The sequence below is a fragment of the Hypanus sabinus genome, unplaced genomic scaffold (assembly GCF_030144855.1).
Source record: "Hypanus sabinus isolate sHypSab1 unplaced genomic scaffold, sHypSab1.hap1 scaffold_2277, whole genome shotgun sequence".
Lineage (NCBI taxonomy): Eukaryota > Metazoa > Chordata > Chondrichthyes > Myliobatiformes > Dasyatidae > Hypanus > Hypanus sabinus.
The window spans coordinates 1-10,000 of record NW_026780390.1 but is presented as its reverse complement, the minus strand read 5'-3'; the positions used below and the strand labels follow the sequence as shown (position 1 = coordinate 10,000).

General features: G+C 42.9%; 1 protein-coding gene and 1 long non-coding RNA gene across 3 annotated transcripts in view; one reads left to right on the top strand and one right to left on the bottom strand.

The window, feature by feature from the left end:
* Nucleotides 1–8,638, bottom strand: part of LOC132387847 (NACHT, LRR and PYD domains-containing protein 3-like) — a 34,574-nt gene extending 25,936 nt beyond the window's left edge. For both annotated transcript variants that reach the window (XM_059960203.1, XM_059960202.1), the window contains exons 1-2: nucleotides 8,471–8,638; nucleotides 8,297–8,362 (exon numbers count right to left, since the gene is read on the bottom strand). In XM_059960203.1, the coding sequence (XP_059816186.1) occupies nucleotides 8,297–8,362; nucleotides 8,471–8,546 (142 nt within the window). In that variant the 5' untranslated portion in view covers nucleotides 8,547–8,638. The remainder of the gene's footprint in view (nucleotides 1–8,296; nucleotides 8,363–8,470) is intronic.
* Nucleotides 1–9,993, top strand: part of LOC132387848 (uncharacterized) — a 34,494-nt gene extending 24,501 nt beyond the window's left edge. Inside the window, exons 3-4 of the long non-coding RNA XR_009510049.1 lie at nucleotides 5,158–5,209; nucleotides 8,903–9,993. This is a non-coding gene — a long non-coding RNA (uncharacterized LOC132387848). The remainder of the gene's footprint in view (nucleotides 1–5,157; nucleotides 5,210–8,902) is intronic.
* The last annotated feature ends 7 nt before the right edge of the window (nucleotides 9,994–10,000 follow it).

Below are 10,000 nucleotides of genomic sequence, written 5' to 3'. Positions count from 1 at the left end.
CATTCAATACCATCATTCCCTCCAGGCTTGACAAGAAGCTCAGAGACCTCGGCCTTCACCCTGCCTTGTGCAGCTGGGTCCTGGACTTCCTGTCAGATCACCGGCAAGTGGTAAGAGTGGGCTCCCTCACCTCTGCCCCTCTGACCCTCAACACAGGAGCCCCTCAGGGCTGTGTCCTAAGCTCCCTCCTTTACTCTCTGTATGCGCGTGACTGTGTCGCCACCCACAGCTCCAAACTGCTAATTAAATTTGCTGAGGATACTATATTTATTGGCCAAATCTCAAATAATAACGAGGCAGCCTACACAGAAGTCATCACCCTGACACAGTGGTGACAAGAAAACAACTTCTCTCTCAATGTCGCAAAAACAAAGGAGCTGGATGCAATGTTTCAAAGACAAGAGGAATGGAGACGGGCCAACCCCTATTGACATCAATGGATCTGGGGTTGAGAGAGTGAACAGCTTCAAGTTCCTCGGCATTCACATCACTGAGGACCTCACGTGGTCTGTACACATCAACTGTGTGGTGAAAAAAGGCACAACAGCACCTCTTTCACCTCAGATAGAACCATAGAACATTACAGCACAGAAACAGGCCTTTCGGCCCTTCTTGGCTGTGCTGAACCATTTTTCTGCTTAGTCCTACTGACCTGCACCTGGCCCATATCCCTCAATACACCTCTCATTCATATACCTGTCCGAGTTTTTCTTAAATGTCAAAAGTGAGACCGCATACACAACTTCATCTGGCAGCTCGTTCCACACTCCCACCAATCTCGGTGTGAAGAAGCACCTTCCCCAAAGTTCCCTTTAAACTTTTCCCCCTTCACCCTTAACCCATGACCTCTGGTTTTTTTTCTCCCCTAGCCTCAGTGTTAAAAGCCTGCTCGTATTCCCTCTATCTATACCCATCATAGTTTTATACACCTCTCTCAAATCACCTCTCATTCTTCTACATGCCAGGGAATAAAGTACTAACCTATTCAAACTTTCCCTGTAACTCAGTTTCTCAAGTCCTGGCAACATCTTTGTAAACCTTCTCTGCACTCTTTCAACCTTATTAATATCATTCCTGTAATTAGGTGACCAAAACTGCATACAATACTCCAAATTCGGTCTCACCAATGTCTTATACAACCTCACCATTACAGTCCAACTCTTATACTCAGTACTTTGATTTATAAAGGCCAATTTACCAAAAGCTGTCATTACGACCCTATCTACTAATGACGCCACTTTTAGGGAATTATGTATCTATACTCCCAGATCCCTCTGTTCTACTGCCCTCATCAGAGTCCTACCATTTACCTTGTATGTTCTAACTTCCGAAGTGCAATACCTTCCGAAGTGCAATACCTCACACTTGTCCGCATTAAACTCCATCTGCCGTTTTTCAGCCCATTCCTCCAACTGGTCCAAATCCCTCTGCAAGCTTTGAAAACTTTCCTCACTGTCCACTACACTTCCAATCTTTGTATCATCAGTGAATTTGCTGATCCAATTTGCCAGATTCTCATCCAGATCATTGAGATAGATGACAAATAACAATGGATCCAGCACTGATCCCCGTGACACATCACTAGTCACGGGCCTCCACTCAGAGTAGCAATCCTCCACTACCATTCTCTGGCTTCTTCCATTGAGCCAATGTCTAATCCAATCTACTACCTCTCCATGTATACCTAGCGACTGAATCTTCCTAACTAACCTCCCATGCAGGACCTTGCCAAAGGCCTTACTGAAGTCCATGTATACAACATCCACTGCTTTCCTTTCATCCACTTTCCTGGTAACTTCCTCGATAAATTCTAATAGATTGGTTAAACATGATCCATCACGCACAAAGCCATACAGACATTTTTTTTTAATAAGTCCCTGTCTATCCAAATACCTGGAGATCCTATCTCTTAGTCCAATAATTTACCTACTATGGATGTCAAACTTACTGGCCTATTATTTCACGGCTTACTTTTTGAGCCTTTTTTAAACAACAGAGCTACTTGAGCTATCCTCCAATCCTCTGGCACCCGATCCGTGGATATCGACATTTTAAATATTTTTGCCAGGGCCCCTGCAATTTCAACATTAGTCTCCTTCAAGGTCCGATGGAATACCCTATCAGCTCCTGGGGATTTATCTACTCTGATTTGCCTCAAGACAGCAAGCACCTCCTCCTCTTTAATCTGTATAAGTTCCATGATCTCCCGACTTGTTTGCCTTGTTTCCATAGACTCCTTTCTAGTTTCCTTAGTAAATACAGATGCAAAATACCTATTTAATATCTCTCCCATTTCTTTTGGTTCCATACATAGCCGACCACTTTGATCTTCAAGAGGATCAATTTTATCCCTTATTCTCCTTTTGCTCTTAACATACCTGTAGAAGTTATTAAAATTATCTTTTACCCTGAGCAAGCTCATGTCCTCTTTTAGCCCTCCTGATTTATTTCTTAAGTATTTTCTTACTCTTTTTATACTCCTCAAGCATCTTATTTCCTCCGTGTTGCCTATACATGTTATACGTCTCGCTTCTTCTTCTTTATCAGAGTTCCAATATCCTTTGATAGCCAAGGCTCCTTATTCTTATTCATTTTGCCTTTAACCCTGACAGGAACATACAAACTCTGCACTCTCAAAATTTCTCCTTTGAAGGTCTCCCACTTACCAATCACATCCTTGCCAGAGAACAACCTGTCCCAATCTACGATTTTTAGATCCCTTCTCATTTCTTCAAATTTGGCCCTTTTCAGGTTTAGAACGTCAACCCGAGGACCAGATCTGTCTTTATCCATGATCAAGTTGAAACTAATGACGTTATGATCACTGGAACCAAAGTGTTCCCCAACACAGACTTCCGTCACCTGCCCTAACTCATTTCAAAATAGAAGATCTAATATTGCATCCTCCCTAACTGGTACATTTATATATTGATTTAGAAAACTTTTCTGAACACATTTTACAAACTCTAACCCATCAAGACGTTTAACAGTATGGGTGTCCCAATCAATGTGTGGAAAATTAAAATCCTCTACAATCACATATTTCTGTCTCCTGCAGATGTCTGTTATCTCTTTGCAGATTTGCTCCTCCAATTCTCCCTGACTATTGGGTAGTCCATAATACAACCCTATTAATGTGGTCAGACCATCCTGTTTCTCAGCTTCACCCATATGGCCTCAGTAGACAAGCCATCTAATCTGTCCTGCCGAAACACTGCTTTAATATATTCCCTGACTAGCAAAGCCACCACCCACCCTTCATCCCTCTGTCTCTATCACGTCTGAAACATCAGAACCCTGGAACACTGAGCTGCCAGTCCTGCCCCTCCTGTAGCCAAGTTTCAGTAATGGCTATGATGTCATAATTCCTTGTGTCAATCCAGGCCCTCAGCTCGTCTGCCTTTCCCACAACACTCCACGCTTTGAAATATACACACCTCAGAAGATTATTACCGGCACACACAACCTTGCTATTTGTGACTTTGCATGAACTACCAGCATCATTTATTTTTACCCCCGTTCCACTACCTACTCTGGCACTCTGGTTCCCATCTAGTTTAAACCCTCCCCAATAAAACTAGCAAACCTCCCTGCAAGTATATTGGTCCCTTGTAGTGCAGGTGTAACCCGTCTCTCTTGTACACGTCCCACCTGTCCCTGAAGAGGTCCCGATGATCTAGAAATCTGAAACCATGCCCCCTACATCAGTTTCTCAGCCACGTGTTCATCTGCCAGAGCATCGCACTCTTACCCTCACTGGCACGTGATCCAGGCAGCAATCCGGAGATTACTACCCTCTATGTCCTGTTTTTCAAGCTCTCTGTACTCACGCTTCAGGACATCCTGAATCTTTCTACCTATGTCATTGGTATCGATCTGGCTGATCACCCTCCCACCTCAGAATGCTGTGCAGACGATCAGAGACATCCCTGACCATGGCACCCGGGAGGCAACATACCATCCGGGAGTCTCTGTCACAACCACAGTATCTCCAGTCTGAACCCCTGACTATGGAGTCCCCTATCACTGCCGCTCTCCTCTTCCTCCTCCCTCCGTTCTGCACTGCAGAGCCAGACTCAGTGCAAGAGATCCGGCTGCCACAGCTTGTCCTAGGTAAGCCATCCTCCCCCCGCCCCCCAACAGTATCCAAATTGGTATACCTATTTTGGAGGGGAATGGCCACAGAAGATCTCTGCATTAACTGCCCTTTCTCCTTCACTCACCTGACGATAACACAATTACCTGTGCCCTGTTCCTTAGGTGTAACTACCTCCTGGAAGCTGCTATCTATAATCTGCTCAGTCTTTCGAATGATACGGAGGTCATCCTGCTCCTGCTCCAGTTCCCTAACGCAATCTGTTAGGAGCTGCAGCTGGATGCGCTTCTTGCAGGTATCGTTGTCAGGGACACTGGAGGCCTCCCTGACTTCCCACATCCTGCAAGAGGAGCATTCCAACATCCTGCCTGGCATATTCTCTAGTCTGAACAAAAAAAACGGAAAACAGAAAAACAGATGGTTGAGGACGTTTGGGATGGGCTCCTAAATGCTAACGATTTTCTATATGAGCACAATTTGTGCATCCTGACTGGCTGCATCACTGCCTTGCATAGGAACTGTACTTCTCTCAATCGTAGGACTCTGCAGAGAGTGGTGCGGACAGCCCAGTGCACCTGTAGGTGTGAACTTCCTACTATTCAGGTAGTTTCAGTGACGGGGTAAAAAGTGCCCGAAGGATCATTCTGGACTGAAGGCACACCAAGCACAAACTGTTCCAGCTGCTGCCATCCGGGAAATGGTACCGCAGCGGAAAAGCCAGGACCAACAGGCTCCGGAACAGCTTCTTCCACCAGGCCATCAGACTGATTAATTCACGCTGATACAATTCTATTTCCACAATTGTATACATAAATACAGACTCACTGCCCGCACTTTATCGTAATCGTGCTGCTGGAGCAGAAAAACAATTTTCACGACGTGTCCATGATATTAACCCTGATCCTGAAATTTTTTATCTGGCTGTTGTCACATTTTTTTTTAGATCTGTTATTCATCATCCTCATACTGTCCTCGTTCATATCAATCCAAGTGCGCTCCAGTGCACATGGTGTTTTCCAGTAATTGTTATTTAAGTACTTATTTTTTTGCATATTTTCCAGATCTGTTTCAGACCAGGAGATTTTATCAAAATTATACATCAATATGGGCACAGTGAGTGTTTACTACCTTCGTTATATTTTTACTTTTCAGCTCTGTTTTGCAGATTTTCTTGATCCTTGATGTAAATTCAAAGTTTGTTCAGCCTAGCAGTAAATGCAGATTTTCTTCAGCCTTGAAGTAAATTTTGTTGGAAAGTTTTCCTTTATCACACGATGATCTATCTTCTTTGCTTATTGATATCCTAAATATCCGTTTCATATTCTGTTGCATTGCATCCTGATGCTCTGTTTGATATTCTACCGGTTCTATTGTACCTTTCTTTATGTTTAATCATGTTCTGTACTTTTCTAGTCTAAAGTTCATGCTTGTATATATGGAAATTAGTTCCATTATTTGAATTGTTTATTTCAGCTTTACTGATGCGAGCAAATAATTTCAAATCATCAATGTATAGATGTGTCAAGGTATAATTCGTATTTTTTTTCTGATTAGATACCTGATTTTTGTCTGTTTCAGTAAATTATGAGTGGGCTTAAAGCGAGACAAAACCATAGTGGGCTCAGTGAGTCGCTGTGGAAAATCCCTCCATTTATTTTGATAGTGGTCGTTGTTCCTCTCTGGTTGTTACTAGGACGATTATTTTAAGCGAATGCTTCATCATTTCTAGAAATTTCACAAGCATTGTATGAATTTTCTATATATTTGGAACTTCTCTTAAACACACGAGGAACAGAATCAGATGTGATTTTTTTTCTGATTGACAATATAACAGTGAAAGTTTTCTGCTTTCCACTGGGATAATGGGGTAGAGAGGAATTGAAGAGCAAATTCACTGAGCCGAATGACTTAATTCTGCTACTAGGTCTTATGGTTTTAGGGAGCATCTGGAGTATTGTGTTCTCTTCTGATTGTCCAGCTCTTGGAAGGATTGGAGAGGGTGCAGAATGGGTTCATCAGGATGTTGCCTGGATTCGGTGGCATGTGCTACAAGTAGAGGATTGATAAACTTGGTTTGTTTATTCTGGAGTTAGAATAGAGATCTGACTGAGGTGTACAAGTTTGAGAGATATAAGTCTGGGTCGATAGCCTGTATTTTGCTTGTTGTTTTTGTTTTCATATGACTGGTGTCTAATACCAGAGGGCATTTGGTTAAGGTGAGATGGGGTAAATTTACAGCAATTGTGGGTAGTTTTTTAACAGAGTTGTGGATGCCTGGAATTTACTGTCTGGGTCAACAGGGCTTTGTGAAGCGAACATCGTGCCTCACGAGGCTAATTGAGTTTTTTGACGAGGTAACAAATAGCAATTGATGAAGGTACGGTGTAATATGTGCTCTAGATGGATTTTAGCAAGGCATTTAACAAGGTCCCTTACGAGAGACTCATCCAGAAAATCATGAGGCACTGGATAAGTGGAACCTTGGCTGTTTGGATAAATAATAAATAATTGGATGAAAGCAGAGAGTCGTAGTGGAAGGAAAGTATTCTGCCTGGAGGTCGGTGACTAGTGGAGTGCTGCAGGGATCTGTCCTGGGACCCCTGCTATTTGTGATTTTTTATAAATGACCTGGATGTAGAGGTGGAAGAATGGGTGAGTGAATTTGTGGATGACATGAAGATTGGAGGAGTTGTGGATGGAGCTGGTTGTTGAAGGTTACAAGAGGATATAGACAGGGTGCAGATTTGGGCGGAAAAGTGGCAGATGGGGTTCAATCCGGATAAGTGTGAGGTGATGCATTTTGGAAGGACAAACTAGAATGCTGAGTACAAGTTTAATCGTTGGTTACTTAAGAGTGTGAATGAACAGAGGGACATTGGGGTTCAAATCCATACATCCCTTAAGGTCGCTGCACGGGTTGATAGGATAGTTAAAAACTCCTGTGGGATGCTAGGCTTCATTAATAAGGGGATTGAGTTCAAGAGTAGAGAGGCCAAGTTACAAATCTACAAATCTCTGGTGAGACCACACTTAGAGTATTGTGTTCAATTCCAGTCACGTCATTATAGGAAGGATGTGGAAGCTATGGAGAGGGTGCAGAGGAGATTTACCAGGATGTTGCCTGGTTTGGAGAACAAGTCATGTGAAGCAAGGTTAGCAGAGCTGGGACTTTTCTCTTTGGAGCGTAGAAGGATGAGAGGGCACTTGATAGAGGTCTAAAGAATTATGAGATGCAGAGATAGGGTGGATTGCTGGAACCTGTTTCCCAGGGCACCAACAGCAAACACTAGAGGGCATATGTGCAAAGTTAAGGGAGGGAAGCTTAGGGGAGACATCAGGGGTTAGTTTTTTTACAAAGGGTTATAGGTGCCTGGAACAACTTGCCAGGGATGGTGGTGGAGGCTAAAACATTAAGGGTATTTAAGAACCTCTTGGACAGACTCATGGATGAAAGAAAAATAGATGGTCACGGTGTATTGTGGGTTTAGTACTCTTTTTAAAGGAATACATGGGTCAGCACAACATCCAGGGCGGAAGAGTCTGTACTTTGCTGTAGTATTCTAGTGTCTAGAGTGTAGTGACTAGGGTCATGTCGGAGGCAACTATGTTATAGATGCTCCTAGTTATACATGAATGTGCAGAAAATGCAAGGAAATGGTCAATAATATAAGAAAGGATACCAAAGTATTTTTCCTTTCTTTCCCGGATATATAAAGAGTGGAAAAAGGGAGAGGGTCGATATCGGACCACTAGAAACTGCTGTTGTAGTTGCAGTAACGGGTGAAAAGGAAACGCCAGACAAATTCTGTGCAAGTCACTGGCAGAATTCCAAAAGGTAAAGAACATCAGCGAACAGAATTGCGTGTAGTGCTATTACAAAGGAAAAGGGGCTTGGAAGATGAAAGGTCTGAAGATAGAAAAGTCACCTGGACTGGGTCATACAGTGTATCAGGAGCCTGCCTGGGGTGTGTTGGGATTCCCAGAGCTTGAGGACCTGGAGTGAAGGCTTCAGCAGAAACAACAGCTGGATTAATAGAAAAGTATATTGTAGAATATTCAGGCTGCAAAGAGACACTCGTTGAACTGTTACTAAAATCCAGAGATCAGCGAATGATTAATGGCGAACTTTGATTCCCAGGCTTTGCCAAGACACAGACTAACACTTGAGCTGTGGTTTGAACTGTGCATTTGATCACTCACCTATCAGCTGAGTGGGTAATTCAGATAAACCTTGGCCGATGTTGAAGTATTCTTGTGGATCAGGACCTGTTTAAATATGAAAAGAAAATCCATGGAAACAGAGCTAAAATAATTAAAATAACTAAAATGTTTATCTCAATGTGCCTTTGTGTTCGGAGCGTGGTTTTAACATACCGAGTTCCTGTATTTCCTTCAGTATTCTGTCCAACTTCGGTAACTCAGTCCTCCACATCAGGAAGGATTCCCACATCGCCCTCCGGGCCCGGGAGCCTTTGCCATTCACCAGACTGAGGAAGAGTCTGGAACTCTCTGCCCGGTTTCCCTTCTCTGTCAGCTCAGTGACTTTCTACAAATGGAAACAATGGACTTACTGTGGAGCAGACAGACAGACATGGAGAATGTGCAGGAAAGTATCTGTTCATGGCACCAGTAGCTTCAGAACAGATGCAGTCACTGGGCTGCTGCCTCATCCTCTCTGGGTTCAGTCATTAACAGAGAAACAGTAACTGAAGGAAATTCTAAATCAATATTGTGTAAGAATAAGGATTTACTGGCACCCTGCAGTAGATGCAATGTGATTAATTTCCTCGATCTGTCAATGTGCAGCATTACATCAACAAGATGTGACAACAAGAACGGGAGAGAGGGGAGAGAGAGAGAGCAAAAACAAATGGATGGCGGGCATCACTGTATCGTGGCTGACAAAAGTTTATAGTTGGGTGCTTAAATCCAAGGATAAATATTGAATCAAATGGATACACAGGTAGGTGAAAGTGTTGGGTCGAAGCTGCTGTCATTAAAAATGAAAAGTCCTGAGAAAGAGGTGATGTCGGATTAGACGATGTGGATGTTAAGAAACTGCGTAGGTAAAATGACCCTGATGGAAATTATATACAGGCATGGTAACAGTAGCCAGGATATGGGCTACAAATTACAACGGGGGAGAGAAGAGCATGGAAAATGGTCAATGCTAAAATTTTCACAGGGAATTTCAATATTCAGGTAGATTTTGGAAAATCAGGTCGGTGCTGAATCCCAAGTGTGGAAATTTATAGAATGCCTATGAGATGGCTTTTGAGAGAAGCCTATGGTTGAGCCCACCACAGGAAAGGCAGATCTGGATTCTCTGTTGTGAATTGAACCAGATTTGATCAGGGAGCTTCAGCTAAATAAACCCTTCAGAGGCAGTGATCATAAAATAGCAAAACTCAGCCAGCAGGTTGAAAGGGAGAAGGTGAAGTTAGAGGTATCAGTGCTATAGTAGAATAAAGGAAATACTTCGGCATGAGAGAGGAGCTGGGCAATAATAAATTTGAAAATGACACTAATGGGGACAATGGCAGAGCAGGAATGGCTGAGGTTTCTCGGAGCAATTCAGAAGCTGCAGGACAAATGATCACAAAAATGAAGAATTATTCTAAAGAGAGGATGATCAACCGTGGCTGACGAGGTAGTCAAAGCAGCACAAAAGCAAAGGTGAGGGCACAGAGTATTACAAAATATAGCAGAAAGCTGGAGGACTGGGATGGTTTTACAAATCAACAGAAGGCAATTCAAAAACTGTAAGTAGAGAAAATATGAAATAGGAAGGCAGGCTAGAGAATGATGTAAAATAGCTTACCAAAATGTACGTCTGATATATGAAGATTGAAAGAGAGGATAGTGGATATTTGACCACTGGAAAAATTGGACCACTGTCAGGGG